The sequence below is a fragment of the Thunnus thynnus genome, chromosome 8, assembly GCF_963924715.1.
Source record: "Thunnus thynnus chromosome 8, fThuThy2.1, whole genome shotgun sequence".
Lineage (NCBI taxonomy): Eukaryota > Metazoa > Chordata > Actinopteri > Scombriformes > Scombridae > Thunnus > Thunnus thynnus.
Window position 1 is genome coordinate 21,681,831 of NC_089524.1, and position 23,483 is coordinate 21,705,313.

General features: G+C 39.2%; 2 protein-coding genes and 1 pseudogene across 3 annotated transcripts; 2 read left to right on the forward strand and 1 right to left on the reverse strand.

The window, feature by feature from the left end:
- Positions 1–81: 81 nt before the first annotated feature.
- Positions 82–5,716, reverse strand: LOC137188523 (cytochrome P450 2J2-like; annotated as a pseudogene).
- A 2,418-nt stretch (positions 5,717–8,134) lies between these two features.
- Positions 8,135–11,031, forward strand: uqcrh (ubiquinol-cytochrome c reductase hinge protein). The gene is made up of 4 exons (XM_067597165.1): positions 8,135–8,290; positions 8,603–8,638; positions 9,312–9,473; positions 10,778–11,031. The coding sequence occupies exons 1-4, from the start codon at positions 8,246–8,248 to the stop codon at positions 10,808–10,810; spliced, it is 276 nt and encodes a 91-aa protein (XP_067453266.1). The 5' UTR covers positions 8,135–8,245; the 3' UTR covers positions 10,811–11,031.
- Positions 11,032–12,102: 1,071 nt separating this feature from the next.
- On the forward strand, positions 12,103–22,520 carry faah (fatty acid amide hydrolase). Of its 2 annotated transcripts, none has more exons than XM_067597163.1 (16): positions 12,103–13,419; positions 13,527–13,773; positions 14,773–14,886; positions 15,033–15,173; positions 15,352–15,485; positions 16,371–16,577; positions 16,690–16,730; positions 16,815–16,939; positions 18,286–18,411; positions 18,532–18,629; positions 19,046–19,145; positions 20,043–20,086; positions 20,177–20,216; positions 20,297–20,405; positions 20,859–21,004; positions 21,604–22,520. In XM_067597163.1, exons 1-16 carry the CDS (start codon positions 13,412–13,414, stop codon positions 21,724–21,726), a joined length of 1,803 nt encoding a protein of 600 aa, XP_067453264.1. In that variant the 5' UTR covers positions 12,103–13,411; the 3' UTR covers positions 21,727–22,520. The 2 variants fall into 2 exon arrangements, with proteins under 2 accessions (XP_067453264.1, XP_067453265.1); XM_067597164.1 differs by having other exon boundaries at positions 12,106–13,419; positions 13,522–13,773.
- Positions 22,521–23,483: the final 963 nt, after the last annotated feature.

Below are 23,483 nucleotides of genomic sequence, written 5' to 3' on the forward strand. Positions count from 1 at the left end.
GAGGTTGATGTCTGTGTGAATGACAAAGCTTACAAAGCAACTCACAATAGCAGTACTTTTCTTTATTACTTTAAATTGACATTGACAGGACTGCAGTGCATGAATGTACAGTATTATATCTTATTCTTATTGCTGTGCAGCACTGGTATCTGCCCTTTTATCAAACAGACAGAAGTCCTTGACCTTACTTACATTGCAGTCCAGTAAAACACATTGTACTAACATTTGTCAGGTGGCAGAAACATGACACTATATAAATGTCAGTATTGCTCCATGTGTGCTGGATGTGTATTGTAAATAGGCATTTGTATTGCTAAATCATGAGCCAGAATAACTTCAATTCCCCCTCCACGCCTTTTGTTCCTTCAGTTGGATGTTTGAACTTCACTGTGTAGAATGATGAATGTGCAGAGGTTGACACTAAAAGGCTGTTTTCACATTCATCTGCTGTGGAAGGAAAGTTTCTCTGTGCTCACCAAAATCTGAGTTTAGGCGTGCATACTTATGATCATGATTTGTGACATCACAACCAGTTTGGAGCCAGTCGTGGTCCAGTATTCAACTTGCACAAGTGTGATGTGGAAACTGGAAGCTTCCAGCGCACATTCACTGAGAATGGACCTTACAGTGAAGTAGGAAACAGTTTGTATCTAACTAAAACTTTTTAAATGAGTAACATTTGCCTATTCATAGATACTAAAATGTTTAATCAGGGAGGAGTAGATGTCATTTTAGGGATTTTAATGAGATAATTGAACATTTTTTTTGTGGAAAAACCATATTACACACAAATAATTATTCAAAGTAGAGTATTTTATATATGTCTTAAAATGTGTGGAGGGAATCTTTAATAAGGTAATATGATGTTAGTGGCCAAACTGGCCAAACAGCTTGAAGATTAGCACTCTGGGTCATGACTAAAACCATTACCCTTTACTGCTTTTAATATAGCAGAAGAACTTCATGGTGATAATACATTATGAATTAAACTGAATACTCTGGTATACAACAAGAATTTAAAAAATACATATACGAAATACAAAAACATGTAAGAGTTTGAGTTAGAGGACCACACTTCACGTAGGGTGGCACAGATTTTATAATGGGTGAAAGAGTAATACCAAAGCAGGGCATGGGGCAAGCACAGTGCTGCATGAAAGAGGTGAAGAAGAGGAAAAGCTCCACCCTGGCCAGGTTCTCCCCGAGACACAGCTGCTTACCTGAGACAAGAAAACAAACTGAAACTTTCTGTGGCTCACAGTTTTGTTAGGCCCTGCTAGTGCCTATTAGTAGGATAAAATAACCATCAACATTCCCAGCTCATAGTCTTTTTAACTTCTCTTACCTTAAGAAGAAAACAGATTACTATCACTGCAAATCCAAAACAAAATGTACCAGCCTGGCCTGAATATTTCATGAGCCTTCCATAAAAAATGCTGAATGTGTGAATTCTTCCAGTCAGTAATTAGTGTTATGGTAATACAGTGGCTCAGTGACTTGCACTCATCTCAAGAAGGACTTAGTTATGATCCCTGGCCTCTTTCAAGTCTGAGTTCTCTCTTTGACAGTTTCCTCTGGGCCTGTCTGTGTATGCTGGGACAGGACCTAAGCTCCAGAATAAACAAATACTATTTAAATAAATGATTGTGTTGCTCACCAGCAGAGAAAGGGATGAAAGCAGCTTCACAAACTTTACCTCCTTGTTCAGAAAATGTCCTTTGTTAAAGGTGAAGGGTGTTTCCCACTCATTCTTGTCAAACAGCACCAAGGTCAAACTGGGAATTACCATTATACCCTGGTGATTGGATCATAATGAAAATTCATAAATATTGTATGAGAAAACTGCATGTCATTTATTGCACTATGCACACTATCACACTATCAGAAATTACCTTTGGCACTCTGTAGCCTCCCAGCTGTACATCCCTGTTGGTAACATGAGGCAAGCTGAGAGGAACTATGTTGCCCATCCTCTGAATCTCGTGGATGGCAGCATCAGTGTGGGGCAGGTTGTGTGGTGGAAAACTGCCTTTACATGATCAAACAAATATGCCAGTGAGAGTTCAAAGATAACATTTACGTCAATAAGAGACAGTTCCCAGGGGAATTTGGAAGGTGATGATCAGTAATGTCACATTAGCAGCTAGGCCATGTGTATTGTGAGAAATGTGAAAGGTCAAGCAAGGTGGACTTCAGAAAATAAGCTCCACATTAGGAGTGGTTATGAGAGGTATATAATTTAATGTTTTATGATTTTGCATTAGGTTCTTTATCCCGGGATCAAGGCCTCGGTTTACTTTGTATTGCTCTTTATGCAGAGTAAACCTATTCACATTGAACTCTACCAGCTTCAAGTGTATTTCTTTGAGTCTTTCTCTAATAAGTTTTGAGTTTAATACTAAGTTGTTGGTGACCTGAAGATTAATTGGCCCATTTGAAGATTTTCCCACAACAGTTGGCACAGTCCTCCATGTGGATGGCTGTCTGGATTGTCCAAACACTCTGTCGATTTCAGCCTGGACTTTTTCTGTGCAACAGAAGGGAAACAATGAAGGCAAACTTTGAAACAGTAGTTCATCAATAGGCTGCAACAGTACATCTGTAAGGTTTATGGGGAAATGCAGTTTTGCAGCATTACTACCACATCAGTAAAGACTGATTTGTGTCCCTGTTGATTTGCAACAAGTCATAAGAGGATAGACAGCATCTTAGTTAGACATTTAGTAGATGTGAAGGACAGTGGTGATTGCACAATATTCGTCAGCATGGAGTAAAAGGAATGATGAAACAAAGTCGATGGGTGTAGACCAGAAACAATGGTGTTAATTTTTACATCTACAAATTTAACAGCCACAAATTTGCTTTGGCATCACCAGTGAGCACATTATTACCCATGTGCTTCATTGGCCTGGTCAGCGCTCTTACCCTGGACCTCAGGGTACTTTGTCATGTAGAGGAAAGCCCAGTGCAGGGTGGTGGATGTGGTCTCAGAGCCAGCCACAAACAGATCCAAGACTCACATAACCAGGTTTTGCTCATCAAAAGTATTGTCAGCCAGCCACTTATTCTGAGAATACATGCAAATACATGTAGTGTTAAAGCATGCTGCAGAACAATTCAAAGTAGGTGATAGTCTTTCATGTTGGCAACTTTGAATTCGACATTAATTGTGGAGTAAAAACCTAGAAATCTGTACTGAAGAGCTTTTGAAACCTTGAAAACATTTAAAAGACTTTGCTGTGTTAGATTAAAAGTAGCTGTACGCCGCTAGAGATAAGGGCTTCAAAGATAGTGCTGTAAGGCAGAGGCCATGATACGTTTAGTCTTTGCACTTCTCACACACATACCAACCAGGAGTGGTGCCACACAGTGAAATGTCATGACAGTACAACACACTGACAGTGTTTAGTTCTGACCTATTCCTCAAAACAAGCAGATATATGAAAATGTGATGATGTTTAACATTGAGCATCATCATAAGCAACACCGAGTTACATCTATTGTCAATCACCATCTGAATTTCATTCAAGTAGAGGTTGATGTAGCCTTTTTGGTCTGCTCTTTAAGCTTTACTTGTATGACGTCCTTCACATCCTTGCAGATGTGCTGGAATGAGTTGTAAAGCTGCAGAGACATCAACTTATTGATAAGATATTTCTGACAGCAGGATGAGTCTTTGTATGACAGCGTACTGAAATAATCAGCTCTTGTGCATCTTTCCATCTTGAGCTGTTTGTTTACTATCTATTGCATACTTGTACCTTGATTTCATTAACAGTTTTAAAATGCAGTACCTGTGCCCAAACAGAGTCTTCTATGTGGACAGCTTTGTCAAACACCTTCATCAGTTTCATGAACTTCTCATCACCATTCTTGCAGCAATGACCAAAAACCAGGGAGCAGATGTTGGAGACAGCGTTGTTGATGACTAAGTGTGGCTTGAATGACTTACCTTCACAATTATGCCGAAAATTAAGTTTCAATTGTGTTAATTTCTTAATGTGTCACTGTGGATTTGCCGTGTACCTTTATAGCCAATGATGTCTTTTGCACAATATGCAAATTCATCCAAGATGATAGGTTCAAGTGATTTCTTGCCAAATCCAAAATATCTGAGGGTTGAAAGTGCAAAACACCTCTGCTGCTCTCATGCATTTCCACTACTGGAAACTACACCTGATGGGAGGTTGAGCAAGTTAGGTATGTAGGTAAAATGATGGAAATTAAGGAAAATTCTTTTACACATTAAATATGAAACATTGACAGTCCATGTTATAAAAATGGTGTTGTTTAATTTACCTTTACTACTGACACACTTTTATATTTTCAAAGGAAAAGAGGGAAAATGGGATGAAGACAGTGAGTAGAGAATAATGTCACTAACCATCTGAGATATAACAGGAAGATTCAGTTGACCTCTTGCATTTTTGACATTGGTTGATCTACGTGTGTTAGACTCTCATGGGTCCTGTTGTGGTCCACTGTAAATATGCTGCCCACAATATGAAAAGCCCAGGGTCCCCGAGGGAAGCTGACCAGCCGACAGATCTAAATATAATCTGCAGTGAGGATGAAAACTGTTGTAAAGAGCAGCAGACACTTGGCATTCCAGTAAACATAGGATCCAATTACAGATAAGACTGAATCCACTTTTTCAAACAAGGGCTTCTGTTCTAACTGAAGAATGTTTTCCTCACTTCTCCTGTGAGAAAGAAGGCTGATGTTGTGTTGCCAACAGCCAATAACCTGTTTATATACCTCACTTGTTTATATATGTTGTTATTTTTTCCGTTTTTTATTAAGCTGATGATGGCTTCTGGCTGAAACGTGTCTGTTAAAAATAAAAGAATAGATCCATGAATGCTGGTGTTTTGTTTGTGTTTTGTTTGTTTAATATAAGAGCCAATAACACCACCTTTCTCTCCCCAGTGAGGTTGAAGCTTGATGTAGTTGGCTCTTGGCAATACAACAAAGGCCAACCGGTTTTACTTAAACCTCTTGATACATGGAAAAAGGATATAAACTAGTCAAAGAACCTAAAATAATTATATATAACTTACTTAGTGGTATAATTAAATATAATAAATTTAATTATACTGTTAAGTTGTAATATAATATAGCAAAATAAAATGGTGTGAATAAAGTAAAGTGTAATCACGGACATGGCTTGTAGGACTTTTTAAGTGATTGATTTTTATGGCCATTCATTCTGGCTCATATGATCAAACCAAGAAATGCTTTGGTAGCCACCAACATGTCTTCATTCCTCTCTGTCTGTGTATTTAAGACACTATCATAAGTTCTATTTGAGCACTGTCATGCTCAAGAAAATACTTTTTCATCTCCTTCTTTGAGTTGTACTTTTTTTCACTTTACTGCTCAATTTGGCATACACTATATGGCCAAAAGTATGTGTGGAACCAAACATTACACCCATAGGAGATTGTTGAATATCTCATTCCACAACCTTTTAAAATGCTGCTATGACAGCCTTCACTCTACTGTGAAGACTTTCCATAAGATTTTTGAACATGGCCGCAGGAATTCTCTCCAACTTAGCCACAAAACCATGAGGTAGTGAGCTGATAGCAAATGGTAAAAGGTAAATGGCTGGTTATATAGCGCTTTTATCCAAAGTGCTTTACTATCTGCTGCTCACTCACCCATTTACACACCAATGATGGCAAGCTACTACACAGGGTGCTCGTGCAACCATCACGGTGAGACAGGAGGAGTCAGACATCAATACACTGACTCACTGATTAGTGAATGACCCGCTTTACCTCCTGAGCCACAGCTGCCCAACAAAGAAATGTTTTGTGATATTTTCATGAAGTTTGCTTGGTGCCAGGCTGGATATGAAGGTGACCTTTAAGTTAAAATGGCATGCGTTTAGACCACTTGACCATCAGGAGAGCACTGATGTTGGACAATAAGGGCTGGCTCTCAGTCAGCATTAAAAATCATGCCAAAGGTGTGAGGGGTGAGTTCAGGGCTCTGTGCAGGCCAGTCAAGTTCTTCCACAACACACTAAGGGGCAAAAATCTTTATGGACCTGGCTTTGTGCGCAGTGGCATTGTCATGTTAAATCAGGAAAGGGCCTTCCCCAAATTGTTGCCACAAAATTGGAAGAATACTATTGTCAAATTATATTACAGTGCCAATAAGTTTTCTGCGTTACACGTTACCTTAATTAGCGTGCCAAGCTAAAACCATGCCAAAAGTGAGCTTATATTGATTTTGGTGTCCACATACTTCTGGCCATATAGTGCATCTTCAATTTCTTAGTTCTTTCCACCTGTGTAGTACCATTTTTCAGCACATGATGGTAGTATAGAGTTTCATAACTTTGGCCAAGGAAACACACAGACCACAGTTTTGTCTGCCAGACAATTCTGACTTCAAAATAAAACACTCTTATAGGCAAAATATCTACTGTAACAACTTTGTGTGCGAAAAACTGCTACTTTACTGAGTGAGTGAAAGTGCGAATATTAGGGTGCTTATATCAGAGAGATCTGAATCCACACTCTACTCTGTAGCTTTAGTTTTGCCTCTGGTATTTGTTCAAATTGACTTTTTAAAAGCTCATCTCCAAACATGTATTAATACATATAAAAAGTCTGCTTGGAACAATAATGTGTGTCTGATATGTTTTTCCACAAAAAAAGTATAATTACCACGTTAAAATCCTCATTAGAAATTCCAGAATATAAGAAAATGCAAATTTTGTTAATTTTAAAAGTTTGACTGCTGGACACAAGAATCCATTCTCAATGTTTGTGCACTGGAGGCTTCAGGTTTCCACATCACACTTGTTTAAGTTGAATATTTGACCACGGTTGGCTTCCCAAAGTAGTTGTGATGTCACAAATCATGCTTGTATGGGCCCACCCCTTAAAATCAGATTTTTTCAAATGAGTACAGAGAAACTATCCAATTTCAGCAGATGAATGTGAAAACAGCCTTCTAGTGTCAAACTCTACACATACATCATTCTGCACAGTGAAGCTCAAACATCCAATGGTAGGAACAAAGAAAAACACATTTTTGAAAGGAGGGGGACTTTAAGATAATATATCTTGACTGCTGCATCCCATCAATAATTGAGGACTGGCCTCTAAAGAATTGGTGATTTCGTCATGTCAAAAGTATCAAGCTGCAGACAAAATGGCGGACTAAAGGGAGACATCTTGGACCTCCACCAAAATATATATGGAGAGTTTATTCATTAAAAATATATTTTAATGTCAATTGACTATCTTAAAGGCTTCATGCAATATTTTAAATTGAGAAGTTTGCAATTAGTACAGATTTTTAAAATGGGCCAATGTAAAGTTAATTCAATAAGTGACATCTGCACTGGCTCCTTCAACAAGCTGCAGGACAAGACGTGTGTTCATGTTTGTAAGTTACCATCAAGTTTCGATGATGTGGACACAGGTTGTTGTTTCATTCACTACCATGCTTATAAGAGGAAGGTATGATGCCTCATATTGCAACTTAATTTAACAACTGAGCATTGAATATTTTATATATTTTAAGATTTTATTTAAACATTGGACATCTTGAATATTGTTTTCATTTAAGACCATGGCCAAAAGTTCCTTGCTTCAAGTGTTATACAGAATATATGGAAAACAAAGTTTTATTTGTCCCCCCCTTTTTTAAAATTTATTTATTTTTGCTGATCCGAAAAATGATCCGAGACTCAAATCCGTGATGCGATCAGAACCGTGAGTATTGTGAGAGAGATCAAACCTCAACATAGCTGTGGACTATCATACAATCATTGACTATGTCACTTTATGACTGAAGTGTCTTGCGAAAGGTCATTGTGACCGACACGTTGACATATTTAATTAGTCAATAAAGAGATAAGTGAGTGTAGGAATTGACTTTTTTTTTTCTTTGGAACTGGATCATCGGGGGAATTGATTCCTTGCACCACAGGAGAGATTAAGCAAGTGGTGTGCCTGTTGCCTTCTACTCTTGGTCAAATTAATCCAAGCGATTTAACCTACAAGGTACTGTTGTGGAAAAGACTTAGACGTTTGAGCCCATTCGCTACTTCAATGTTGGTGGATGGGAGATTTGTTCTGAAAGCCTAATGACCGGAAACCGCGTGGTGCGCTTTCGCGGACTTGTCAGCGATTTGCTGCTCGCGAGCCTCGCGTCATCTGCTGCGTCCTCCAACAGTCGAGATTTGACAGCCGGGTCACCTTAGGACAAGGACATCAAAATCATGGTTTTCGAGGAGAAAATGATCATGAATGGAGAGCCTGAGGAAGTTAGTATCTTTTTTTATACGTAGGACAACTCACCTATGATAGTAATGTTTGGTAATTTTAGCTAGCAAGCTAACACAACGCGGCTAACCTAGCTTAGCACTTAGCATTAGCCAACGTCAATATTCACATAACAGTAATCGTCGAGAGAGACATTGCAGCTAAATCACAGTGACATAGCAATTTTATCGTCCGTAATACTGGCTTTCTAATTGTTGAATGTGTAGTTTATATTAAAAAAACGATAGTTGGCTAGCAGCAGTCTGATAGCTGGAAGTGAATGATGTAATTGATTTGGTTGTCTTGTATTTTAGGAGGAAGAAGAGGAGGAGGAGGAAGAAGACATGGTGGTATGTTCATGGAAGACTCACTTCATGCACAAAATGTGTTAATTACCCCCTGTATCATTTATCATAAGCTTGACCACCTTTTTATTGTAGTTGTTATTGAACATATCACATTTTCAAGCTAGAAAAGAAGATTTTGAACTTGGCAGTAGAAATTAGAACTGACAAACTAAAAGTCGTTGTTAAGAGCCAAGAAGGACAAGATATGGACGATATTTAGACCTCCTGTCACCGGACGAGTGGGTCGTTTCAGGTCTTATCCATTGCCACCCCTCCCCTCTGGAACTATATCTATAAATACAAGTGAGACCTTTGCTCCCCAATCCTCAAAACTTACCACTGTAAACTTCTTTTTCACTGAAGATTTTCAAACCCTACACAGATTTGAGGAAAACCTTGAGGGAAAAGAAGGTTGCAGGTTTCTGTCTATTTGTGTGTCTTTGTTATCCCCTTAAAAATCCCCTTGTACACTCACACACAGAGCACATCAGCTACAACTTCAATTTGTAATTTTGAAGGCTGATGTTTGTGTTGAGTGTAATTGTATTGCAGTATTTCCATTATTTAGTCTATCCCGGTTGATAGAGTGTAGCACTGATCATCTACTGAATAAGTGTCTTTTAGTGAAGGACATTTAATATGCTATATATTCTGAATGTTGCATAATCTGCTTCAGGATCCTCTTGAAACGATGAGACAGAAGTGTGCAGAGACAGAGCACTGCATCCACACTCAGGCGCGTCTGGAGGAGTGTGAGACCAGAGTTGGCTCTCGATCTTCAACGGAGGAGGATTGTACCGAGGAGCTCTTTGACTTCCTCCATGCTCGGGACCACTGTGTAAGTGGGACATCCACCAAATGACAATTGGGCCAAACAGTAACATTTTAAAAAAAAATCAAAAAGCCAAGATGATTGACTAGTTATTGTATTAATGACATATACTTGTGTGACAGCTTGACAAGCATACCCTTACTAGCACAGACATCAGTAAGCTACATTAACAGTGGCCCTGGTTCATGCTAGCTAATTTGGAGCACCTTTAGTGTTAGTCACCTAAGCTTGCTATTACTTTAATGTGTCATTCTCTAATGACATAATTCATATTGTTTTCTTGAGGTGACATCAGCTAGTAAATTAGCGGTTATTAGAATTTTTCACAGCCCTCCCATTACCGTAGAAAAAGGTCGTGAGCTTTGACACAGTATTTACCTTTCAAAGCAACAGTTTTGCTGATGATTCAGCTTACTTAACCACAACCAAAGTCACAGGAAAACTGAATACAGGATGTACTTCTCAATCTGCAACAGAGCTATAGACTCATATTAACACTGATCAGATTTATGGTTTAGATTTTATTGACCAAAATGACACTAATGAAAGCAGTAAGACCACTTGTACTCTGACGATCTGCTTGATCATGGTCTCAAATATAAACAACCAGCATTATCAAGAGTTGCCCAGCAGATGTAGCCATTTTGACTGTATTAAATGAGCCATTTCAACATTGGCTTCATCTTGATTCAGTGTTTCAGAAAGCTTTGTGTCCCTGCATCACTACTCAGCACTACACCTCAAGACTGACATTAATCTTTATTGTAATGCTGGAATAAATTAAGATAAAAATAAGGGAAAAAAGACCTTCACAAACAGAACTTTGTCCAATATCTGCAAGTGAGGCTTCAGCTCTCACAGCTGACCTTAAATCCAAGAAGTAAACTGGCTACCACGTGCACCACCAATAAGCATATTTTCCTCTAATGGCCAAAAACAGATTAACTTGATGTGTTGCTGAAATACAAGCTACTTCATGAATTTCCACATCCTTTGGTTTGACAAAAGATTCCAACAGTACACACACTTCTGTGGTATTATGTAAGATTGCAAAAAAGGTGCATGAAAACAACTTTTGTTTTGCATGTCTTACAGTTATGACCAGTCCAGTAAGCATTAGCCTTTAGCAGGGGCACATCAGTTTGAATTGTACAGAAAAAAATGTGAAGAAATTGCTTATAGCCTGCATGTTACAAACAGTAACTTCAGTAATATTGAAAGTTCTGTATTTGTCTGAAACAATGACTTTGGACAGTGTGTATATACTGTAGTTTGTGTACATTAATGAATTTCCTCTTTTCCTTTTCTAGGTGGCACATAAACTGTTTCATTCTGTCAAATGAAATCCTGCCTGATTGCTGCACCACTGGCTGATTCTTCATTCAGTTCATTCTTCAAATATTGTATTATGAGGAGAATATGGTTTTAAATACATCCATATGTGGATCTGCTGTATGTTGTAACTTTAAGTGTACACTATATCTGCTCATGTGAAAAAAACTTAAGTATTTAAAAAGGTAATCTGAGTTGACATTTCATTAAAGTGGATGGCTTGAAAACCTTACTGTGGGTCACAAGTTTATTGGCTGAATGACTAGGAATACAATAAAAAAAAAAGATTGTAATTTTTAAGGTTGACTGGATCCGCAGATATTCAGGGCACAGCCTCAAAACGCTGCGACATACAGACAAGATTATGGTCAATAGTTGTCCTGTCAGTTTGTGTATAACTTCTCTGCTGGAGCTGATAGTATCAGTGTTTCGAGGCTGTGTTGTTTGCGTGTACGGTGGCTCTGAGTGGTCAAACAACTCTGTAAAGGCTTTTGACGGATGCAAAAAAACATAGACTGTATAAAAACATGGATGTAGTTACCGTGACGTCACCCGTTGGTTTCTGAGGAGCGGTTTTGAAGCTCAAAGTGAGACGCTCCGGCCATCGCCATCTTGGCAGTGCGTGACGCTGCCTAACTCCCAGCCAATCAAAAATGGGCAAAGAGGCAGGCCGAATGGCTGAAACAAGCCACCTAGTGGCTGGCGGACCTGTCACTCAAAGCAGCCATGTCCTTCATTATGCATAATTTTACGGCTTAATAAAATTTAAACGGGTGAGTTATATAAAAAAATCACCCCGTACAGTTGTCATGAGAGAGGAAATTAGCTGTAGAGACCAAAACCGTTTTTTGTACCAGGCCGTAAACATGTTTATTTCTGCTGTAAAGTTGGACATTTTAACATGAGGGTCTATGGGGAATGACTCGCTTTTGGAGCCAGCCTTAAGTGGCCATTCAAGGAACTGCAGTTTTTGGCACTTCCGCATTGGCTTCATTTTACAGCCCCAGAGGTTTCCGCTAGAAAAAAACGCAGAAAATCGAACCTGCTCCGAAAACTTTAATGACGGACGAAACTTTCGGAGTAGGTGTGTAAACATGATTGACACAACGTGACGTCGTATTTATTTTTTAATGTGCGACAATTTCGGACGAAAAAAACGGATTTGATGTGCAAATACTTTTAGTCATATAAAACAGAACCTGTAAACCGATCCACAGTAGAGTTTTTTTCTCTCTTTCTTTTTTTCTGATTTGTTTATAGAGGTAGATAACTCTGGTTCACACTCCAACATAGTAGGTGGCGGTAATGCACCTTTACGCTGGTTGCCACCCGCCATTAAACAAAAAGAAGAAGAAGATGATGACGATCCACAGTCGAGATAAAGTTAAGATTAAATGTTAAAAGATTTTTTGAAGGCTTTGTCATAAACACCCGCTCCGTAGTTAATGCGGGTTACTATTGCACATGGAAAAAGATAAAAAGATTTTTTAAAAAATGCACATTTAACTTTGCCCTGTATGAGAAATATTTCATACAGAGGTCACACTTTGCCTTTAGTTAGACACACGAGGGAACATCAACACTGTTTAAGGACATAATGTGACTTGAACAAATAGGGACTCAATTACTACCGTACAAACACTGGCTAAAAGTGTTGCCATTTGATAGCAAAACTTGGCAATTATCAGAGGCTGCCGTGTCTGGTAAATTGTAGTCTGGCCATAAAGGACAGGTTCATAATTTTTCAAGTCTCTTAAAACAGCAGTCAGGTGCCCATATAAACACTGGAAGAGGTTTTCCTCGCTTTAATCATTTCTCTTGTTCATACTGGCCATTAAAAGATCCCCTTCAAATCTACATTGTTATTTGAAGCTTATATGAGGCTTCAGCAGTCTCAGTCATATTAAGTGGATATCTCCAACATTTAGTCTTTTTGGCATCAAATTCCCTCTTTGTGTTTCCCGTTGAGCTGTGGTGGAAGTGTAGTAACAAAAAGAGGGACTTTGGCACTAAAAAGACTATAATGTTGAAAGATATCTACTTGATTTGACTCATTTTACAGCTTCATATTAGCTTCAGATAAACTTTTAAATACATTTTTGTACAGAAGGAGGCTTGTAGATGCCCCCATCACCCCATTGTAAGTGCATTATGAAGGGATCTTCTAATGGTTAGTGTGAACAGGAAGAAGGATTACAACATGACGGCATGTGAAACCTCAATGTGTCATACAGTTACTGATCATAAAATGAGTCTAGATACTGTGCAAACAAGTCACGTCGTCACAGGAAAGTCGCCAATAAAAGCTTAAGAAAGGTCTCATCCCTGCCGCTTTCTGGGGCGTTATGATGAATATATGAACGAAGTTTCACATATACTTATCCGTCAGTGAACTGAAGTGGTGGGGGTGTTTGGACTTGTCATTTTCTAGTTGAATATATTGAGCATTTATATAAAAATAATTTAAGCTCGTTAGCTAAAGCATTCTGGCGCCCTCTATCGTCACCTAGTTGCTACGCAACAGTGTGCTAATCGTGTTCCCATGATGGTGTTCTGGCTGTGATCTGAACGCCGGTGCCAGACAACCCGCCCTCAAGGGAGAAAGTGTTCCGATGAATATGTAAGTCACAGTTAACTTCGGCCACCTGTTAACTTTAAAGCTCTGGCAGGTCTGACAACTACATGGTTTAATAACAGTGTGTTAACAGTGTGTTTTCGTTAGCCTAGGTTAGCTGACCGTGTGCTTCGAGGAAGAACGATGGAAAGTGTTCAAGAGTTTTTTCATGGATTGGAGCTGGACAACCGGACAGCGGCACTGCTCACCGGTGCAGCCTGCGGTTTGGGAGCTCTGGTCGTGCTGGTGCGGAAGTTCAGCAGCCACCAAGAGGCAGAGAAGAAGATCCAGAGAGCCAGAAAGAGGAGGACTGAGAGTCTGCAGCGGGCTGAACAGGCTGTACTTCAGTACAAGGAGTCGGTGAGAGCTGTCAGCGAAAGTTGAAACACACCCTTTCATTCAGATGCAAAATTCAGTACTTTATCTAGAAAGATAAATAACTTAATGGCGTCATTTGTGATCAACACGCTTAGCCGGGCTGTACAAAAAGTTTACAGTACAGCTGCAAAGATTGATTAATCATTAATCGATCAACAGAAAATTAATCGCCACTTATTGTGGTAATCTATTAATCATTTTGCAAATTTGTAAATATTCAGCCATTTAGAAGCCAAACTATGAATCGATTAATCAAGAGAATAATCAACAGATTAACTGATAATGAAGCCTTACATAGCAGTTATTTAAGCTACATTCATATTATCCAGTGAGCGAACTTGCACAATACAGGGCACTTAAAATAAGATATTTCTCTCCACTTTACGCTATTATAGTTACTGTTTGACAAGTGACAGTGGCTTTATAGACTCAAAGATAAAGGTGTTTTGTTGTTAAAGACCCTGGACTCACACAGGTCTTAGTTATTCTTGCTTATATGAGACTACCAGTCAGGTTAAGACTGGGAGTTTGCTGAGTTCAGTCATCCTGCCTTAACAGGTTTAACAAAACCAATAGGAAAATGCAATAGATCTCAAGAAAGCACCAAGTGTAGACACACCCTTCTTTGTTTCCAGTTCTTATCACTCTACATAAGTGGACACACCTGTGTGGCGGAGGGTTGTATATTTACAGTATCCTGTCTTATATTTGCTGCCTTGCCTTAAGCAAGGGGAGATTTAATGTTTACTTTAAATGTTTAAGGGATCTTTAATTTAAAGTATGTATGCAAAATATGTGCACGTGCTGTACATTAAGGGATGATTTGTAGCTCATTTGTTATTTGTGAAGAACTATTTTGAAAAAGGATGATTATTGTCTACTGTGCAAACTCATTTTCCAAACATATGCTTCTATGCGGTAATCACTCTCTCTGTGTGTGTGTGTGTGTGTGTGTGTGTGTGTGTGTCACTGCTCTTCCAGCATCCCATGACCGACCCGTCTCTCATTTTGACGTTGTCCCTGTCTGAGTTGACAAAGCAACTACAGGAAGGCTCACTGAGACCTGAGGATGTATTTTACTCTTACTTGGAAAAGGTTCAATACCAAACGCAGCTCATTCATCACAGGCCAACACTGAAAATGCAGAAATAAATAATCTATTTTAACCCTCACTGACTTCTCTGATTAATCTTTAAATTGGTGTCACTTTTAGATTACAGTTTTTTTTTCCTTTCCCACAGACTATCGACGTAAACAAAAAGCTAAACTGCTGCACAGGGATTTTGCTGGAGAGTTTTGACCAGCTGAAAACTGTTGGCTCCAACAAGGACGGTCTCTTGTATGGAGTTCCAGTTAGCATCAAAGAAAACATTGCATACAAGGTAATTTGTGGTCATGTATTACCTTCATGATCACTGAATGGCAATTATACTTACAGGATTTCCAAATATGGTATGGCAAACTACTATTACGGCGTTCTTAATGTAGTTCAGGTTTATGTCTTTAATGTACCCTTATCTAACGCCACTCTCTTTGCCTATTTTCATATTTCAACACAAGAATCATGACTCTTCTTGTGGTGTCATCATCAAACTGGAGCAGCCAGCTCAGCAGGACTGTGTGCTTGTTGAAGTTCTGAAGAGACAAGGAGCTATTCCCTTTGTGAAAACCAACCTGCCCCAAGGCCTACTAAAGTAAAGAATTTCTCAATTTCAAGTTATGACAAAATGTGCACTTATGCAATTATATTTATCTAGCACCAAGGATACCCAGATAGCATATGGAAGTGGGCCACTTCAGGCAATGATGCGGCACTGCTGGCCTTCTTCTGACCCGGACAAAATGGATGTGAGCCTGAAGTGGCCTACATGTAAAATAACAAATATGGCCCAAATATCCCACAACAAATTTTGGGCAAAGATGCAGTGCTCTTGGCGATGTGTAAACTGGATGTGACCCTAAAGTCGCCCATGTGAATATGGCCCAAATATCACAAAACAAATGTGGGCCGCCTTTGGCAAAGATCTGGCACAGGCGACAATAGTTAATGTAGGTGTAAACCAAAAGTGGCCCACATATGGTGCAGCAAATGTGGCCCGGTTATCTTAAAACATACCTAGGCCGGTTCTGACAGAGATACGGCACAGTAAGCACTGGCTTGACTTGATGTGAACCTAAAGTGGCCGACATATGATATGGCAAATATGGCCTAAATACTATACAACAACTTTGGCCCACTTTTGGCAATTGTATGGCATAGTCACCACAGGAATGTGGGCCCGATCAGGGCCAGAATAAAAATGAACTGTGGTCCAGATGTGGGCCAGATCTGGTTTATTTGTTTAGTTTTTGGTTTACATGTGGCATTGCTATGGTTTGCTTGTGGCCCGGATCTGGCAAACAGGAGCGGACCGCCCAAGTGCCATCATTCCATGCGGTATGTGGGCCACATAAAAGTGTCGGGTGTGGGTTGGATATGGGCCACAGCAATTTTGCTATCTGGGTAGTATATGTTTTTTTACACATGCAAAAACAATAATGCTCTTTGCTCATCTCTCTTTCTCTTTTATTGCCTCCAGTTATGACTGCAGTAACCCCATCTATGGGCAGACGGTGAACCCCCACAACCTCCAGAAGACCTCTGGAGGTTCGTCTGGTGGGGAGGGGGCTCTCATCGGGGGAGGAGGCTCCCTACTTGGTTTAGGTTCTGATATAGGGGGCAGCATCCGTATTCCTGCTTCATTCTGTGGGATCTGTGGCTTCAAGCCAACAGCAGGTCGGCTAAGGTGAGTGCCATTCAGCCAGTTTTATTGATTACCATTTAACAGTCATAACACTTTACACTAGGCATTTATCTTTAATTTATTAAGATATTGTGTTTCTTTGTGTCTTGGTTAGTGTACAGGGTGTGAGCCCCATTTATCGAGGGCAAAAGTCAGGTAAGTTACACTTAAATCATCATTATCTTGCAGCACTACACGTGTCTTCAGCAAGATTTGATTGACTCTTTCTCATTATATTAGTGCTGTCATCTCCTGGACCCATGGCCAAGGATGTGGACAGTCTGGTTCTGTGTATGCAGGCTCTGCTCTGTGACCATATGTTTACCCTGGACCCCACTGTTCCACCTGTACCTTTTAATGAGCAGGTGTGTCCTCCTCTAAGGGATTCATATTATTGCCCAGTATTGTTTTTGCATTTCACATTAGATTGGATTTTTTTTAAAGGATATACACTACACAGCTAAATGTTTGTGGACACCCACATATTTGGTGTACACTGGTCTGGTGCTATGTTTCTTAGTATGAGCAAGGCCCCTTACTTCTGATTAAAGGTACCCTGTGGATTTTTGACTACTAGTAGTGCTATGGAGCAATGTTTTTATGAGTTGGTCCCTGATTTGCTTGTATTGTACACACACACACGAGTAATGTGATTCACATACTGCCACTGGTTTTATGTTATTCCACTGATCAACAGTTGGCTGGAACGCACCAACATATGTAGCAATGCACCAACAAAGGCAGTGAAGAGGCAAACATGGATGTAAACAATGCACAGTTTTGAATATTGAAAAATTGGCTTTGCAAATATGTTATGAAGTAGGAAATGCATTCTACACATTTGTTAGAACTCAGAAAGCAGAAGCACAGAAAGCACACAATGTGTTTAGGTGAGAAACACTGAATGTACAGTAAACACAAATTTTTTTTTGTATAAGTTTTTTGTATAACTCCATAGGGCATCTTTAAGGGGAATTTAATGTTACAGCATACAACAATATTTAACAGTGTGCCTCCAACTTAATGGCAACTATCTGGGGAAGGCACTTTCCTATTTCATTATCACAATTCTGCCGTGCACAAAGCCAGGTCCATCAAGAAATGTTTTTCCTTGATTGGTTTGGAAGAACTTTACTCAACGTTACTTTACTCAACCCTACTAAACGATTTGGGATGGACTGGAACAGCAACTGTGAGCCAGACCTTATCACCCAACATCAATGTTCAACCTGACTAATATTCTTGAGACTGAATAGAAGCAAATCCCTGCAGCCACATATTACCAACCTCTGTTGGTAATATGTGTAATGACACACAGATGAACTTGAAATTAAAGGTGCATCTCCTTCCTTCCTTTCCCTCCTTTTCCATTTGAAAGTTTTGTTTGGTGTAAATCTCTCATGGTGGTGTTAAGTCCCTTGACGTTTCCTGCTTGTTGTTTGTACCCTAGATGTTTTCTCTAGGGGAAATGCACTGCTGTGATGATAATTAGATGAGTCACCTACATGGTGAAGGTGCAGTGGAAACATAAAGGCACATCACAGGCTCATCATGTTTTTACAACAAATCCTGGATCTGGCCTTCTGACAACCCATTTCTTAATTGTGTCTTAATTAAAGCCTTGAGAAAAACAGAAAAACCCTGTATCCACAAATGATTATTAGTTGTATAACAAGAAATATATGTGTTTCCACTTAAATGTCTCCCTCAGATGTACAAGAGCTCCAAACCTCTGAGGATTGGTTACCTAGAAAGTGATGGCTATACACAACCGTCTCCAAGCATGGCCCGAGGCATCAGAGAGGTCAAAGCTCTGTTAGAGCAAGCAGGACACACTGTAAGACCAGACTACACAGACATGCACGTTCTATATGATCTACACCCATGTAAAATATGTGGCAGGAGACATTTGTTTTTGATGGGGTTTTTTTCCCCTCTTTGTCATTTGTGCATGTAGTTGGTGCCCTACACTCCTCTGAGGATCAGACACACTGCAACTGAACTCATGATGAAGGGTATCCTGGCAGACGGAGCTACCACCCTGCTGCAAAAACTGTGAGTCGAAGTTCCCTTTTAAGATGCCAGTTATTTAATCAATGCAGTGTCAATACTTAAGTAATTTGATAATTGTGCAAAATTTAAGTGTCAGATAATACATACTTTTGTTGTTTTATATTCTATCATTCTTACTCTTGAATTTAGAAAATGATTTCTCTATCCTTTCAGTTTGTCCTGGAGTCACTAGGGCTGCAACTAATGATATTAGTTAGAATGTTGCCGTGACCGAAATCCCTCTCTATTTACTATATAGCACACTATATTTACTATCCACCATTTTATTTGAATGTCTTTGTGTGAAATGTATGCTCTATATATTGTCTTCAGAAATTTCCACAATGGAACCTCTGTTAGCAAAGTCCTGTCTGTTCACAAAAGACCATACAGTTTTCAGCACTCAGTTTCTGTTTTAGGGAGGGCGGCCCTCTGGACCCCTGTCTCATATCACAGGTTTTCCCTTACTTTCTTCCTAATTGGTTGAAGAAAACCCTCTCCTTCCTCCTCAAGCCTCTGGTGAGTTTTCTCCTTCTGTGACAGACATACTGTATGTCAGTGGAGACAAAAAAGAAAAAAACATTTTCCTCAGGGACAAACAAAAACTCATCTGTTTGGCATGTTTTTTGTAGCTGCAACATGTAATATACCTCAAAGGATCAATTCTTGGACCAGTGCTGTTTTCACTATATGTGCAGAAAGTAGTCGTAGTAGTGGAAAAATAATGCACACCAAGGGCTGTAGGGAGGTGCTGATCACTGGAAGCAGACTCAAAAGCAGGAAGATTGATTGTTGATTGACAATTGATTGTTGATCTTGAAGAAAGCCTGAGGGCTAAAATGTCATCCAAATAAAAGAGAAATGCATATGGAGTCAGAGTGTGCAACACTTTTTTTCCTACTTTACACTATATGTGCAGCCATTAGTTCATATCATATGTCACAGTTTCATCTCATTTCACTGTTATGCAGATGACACACAGTTTTATAACTCTTTACAACAAGCTGGCCAAACTACAGAGCTGCTTAGCTGATATGAGAGACTGGATGTCACAACTTTTCCTCTTGCATAGAACCTGGGTGTTATTTTTGACAGTGGACAAAACTTTGGACAACACACAAAAAATAGACTGATCATGCTTTCACCAACTCAGGAATATTTGCAGGATCGGAGCAATACCAAAAATATTATTCACATATATCTCAGCATTTAAATCCTGTCACACATTTTTATAGACTCGCCTTCTTGTCTGACTTATTTGTTCACGTAATTCAGCTCTGTCATGTTACTGCCTGATTTTATTATGCCTCCGTGCCAATTAGGCATACAGATAAAAATTATTCTTGTGTTGTTGAGTATGGTATTATACTAGAACAAAGTTTAAAGTGTGTTTGATGTTGTGTTTGTCTTTTGCAGTTTCCCCGTGGGTCTGAAGCGCTCAGGGCCACTTGTGGAGTTGGGTGAGAGAGTAATCTTTAAGTTGACAGGCTTTGATACATTATCATACATGATGGGAATTGCTGATAATTCTTTGTCTGCTTTGTTTTTAGATCTGTTCCAGGTCTGTGGAAGCAGCATGCTGCTGTTGAGGTACTGTTGGCTTTCAGCTAATGATGCTTGTGCGCATTTGAATGCATAGGTGAAACTGAATTCTCTTGTGTTTTCATTAGGACTACATTCAAGAAACAATAGCAGACTGGAGAAGATGCAACATAGATGTGCTGCTGTGCCCTGTGATCGGACCAGCCTACAACTTCTTATACCCCGGCAAGCTTACCTGTACGGTCCACTGAATAGGTTTTGTGTGTAAGAACATTAGATAACAATGTCCATCCATCTGTCATCTGTCACAGAATAAACAAAGTGTTGTCTTCAATGTTTTCTGCAAAGTGAATCTTAGGTCAGATATTAAAAGCAGATCACTACACTAACTACTGTAGTAGCCAGGGAGCTGGGAAGCAATCTCTCTGTAGCTTTCCTGTTTTTAACAGTGGTGTATGATTCAATTTTCATGTATTTATGTCATATATCGTCTGGGGACACTGAATCTGTAAAAATAGCTAAAGACAGCAGTATCTCTCCCTGAACTTCGCAACAGTGAAACAACAGAGGCCTTAACACTTTCACATATTAAGAATGTAGTCTATATCCACACATCAACTAATGAGGAAATTAACCAAATGTTGATGCCACCTTGTCCTACCACATTCTTGTGTTTTTCTCTCCTGCCAGGTTGTGCCGCTTACACACTCATTTACAATCTCCTCACCTTTCCTGCTGGTGTTGTTCCTGTTTCCACGGTGACAGCAGAGGATGAGGAGGAACTCAGACACTATAAGGGACTTTATCAGGACTACTGGGACAGACTCTTCAAACAGGTGAGAGGTGACTGATTAAATGCATGGGTTGGAATACATAACAGTAATGGCTTTTATAATATAATAGTACAACTATAAAACATTAATAAATACCATCTCTGTGAAGCTTTTTTCTAGAAGCTTAAATGTTTAAGAGAAAAAAAATAAATTTATACTGACCTTTGATGTAGAGCTGCACCTAATAATTGTTTTACTTGGTAAGTCAGATGTTTAGTTTTTGATTAGTCATTTAATCTTTTATTTAATCTTTTAATCATTATGAAATGTCAGAAAACTGTAAAAATATCCAAGGTTGGCGTCTTTATATTGCTTGTTTTGACTGACCAACAGTCCAAAACTTAAAGATATTCAGTTTACTATCACATAAGACAAATAAAAGCTGCAAATCCTCAAATACAGTGTGAGAAGCTGGAACTAGACATTTTTTTGGCATTTCTGCTGTACTTTGGAAAACACTACATGACTGTGTATTATTCCAAACTTCAGTGACAGGTCTGAAAACAGACTGTAGTTCCATAGGTGGTCAGCAGGTGGAGGCAGCAGACTGTGGTAGTTGTGGATGCTGGTTGTTTGACTGAGTGCATTCTGTGTTTGCGCAGGCTGTGTCTGGAGGCGAGGGTTTGCCAGTGGCAGTGCAGTGTGTTGCCCTGCCGTGGCAGGATGAGCTCTGCCTGCGCTTCATGAAGGAGGTGGAACAACTGGTTAAACAGAGCAGAAAGTAAGACCACAGGTGGGGCTGCTAACTTCAGGGCCCTGAGGTTAAATTTACTTTGGGTACAACATGTAAAAGTAAACACTAACAGTAAGCCGGTCTCTGAAATCATTTTGATGCAGCCGCTCTTTTAAGAAATAACTGCACATAATGTGAGAGCTGTTAACCACATTAAAACACACTGGAATATGAGATAACCCAATTAATAATGCTTTCGAAAAGGTTGTTGAGTATTTGAAAATCTTTAATATTTAATATTGTTTTATTCCTCTGTTCAACACAGATAAACTAGCATTTTCTGTTCTTTGGCTTTTCGGGGCTTTAATGTAGAAAAGATGCACTTCTAATTTAGTTTAAGTAATCGATTGACAAACCTCAAGATTTTAACATATCATTTCATTTGTACTGTACTTAACTTTAACATTTTGGTTTTTTTTTTAATTTGCTTTAGAGTTGAGAGTCTGACACTTATGATTATGTGATCTTTATTGTTTTTTGTTGGGGGTGTTTTTTCTTTTTTTCTTCTTTTTGAGAAATTCAGGATCCCATTTGTTTGTTCTGTTTTCCCACCACTGGCACTGTTGTAATATTTCACGCAAATATAGCATGAATAGGCATTACCTTCAAGAAATTGAATTCACGTTATCAAAAACCAAATGCAGCAAATCTTGAAAATTAGAATTTACAGTATAACGAATATGTAAAATAATGCTTTGTTTACTTGATCATGTTTGTCTCTTTACAAGATCTGACAGCTTTATGTCAAATGATGGCCAAGAATAAAGTGAAGTAACTGATTTCTCACAGAGGAACCACTGTTGTCGTTTGTTTCTACAGTAGAAATGAATGAATAGAATTTGTTTTCAGATGTTGGAATTATACAAGTCACCAATAACGTACTCAGGTACAGGTAAGATGATCCACTGTTTTTTGTTGCTGTTGTTAAATATTGAATGAAGTAAGTTTATAATGCGTGTTTCACTCTTAAGGCACCCAGCAGCTGTGCACAAAACCTCTTTCTTTACCTTCGTCTTTATCCTCCACCTCTTCCTCTCCATCACTGTGCCACAGATGAGCGCAGATCATTTTCATTCTTACTGTGAGTGATTGTTGCATTGATGCCATAACAAGAAACAGAAAAGAAATAAAGGAGGCTAATGACACATGGCGCCTCCATCTACAAGGCCAGCGCACCATGTCGTCATATTGTGATTACCCTGTGCTATTGTAAATATGTGTTTCTGTTGGGTTTACATAAATTTACATATGTTTTAAAACTCTCCTGGGATGGGAAGCCATTAGGGACAATGTTAGTGTTTTCCATTACAATCGCCCACGTTTTCGCTGCCGTCTCATAGAATGGAAATGGCCGTGTGTGTGCGGTAGAGGAAGGAGGGCACATAAGGCGAGGAGGAGAGCTGGAATTGAGAGGTTGTTCTTAGCATTATCTGTGGCACATAGAGAGAGAGTGAGTGGCTCTTGCTGTGCCACTCAGTCAGGGAGCATTAAGCTTTAAGAGGCAGTGAAGAGACTCAGGTCTTCAGAGGGAACTTGACATTGTTCATAAATCCCTCAGGATCTGAGACAGAAGCAATGACAAATACACACGCACAAATTCAGCTCTCAAACTGCCCTGTTAAATACATTTACCAATCACAATTTGGCAGTCATGTATTTTAATTTATGTATTTACAGCTGTGTATTCACATTTATCCTTAGAGCAAAGATCAGAATAGAATCTGAACTGATCAGAGAAAAAAACACAAC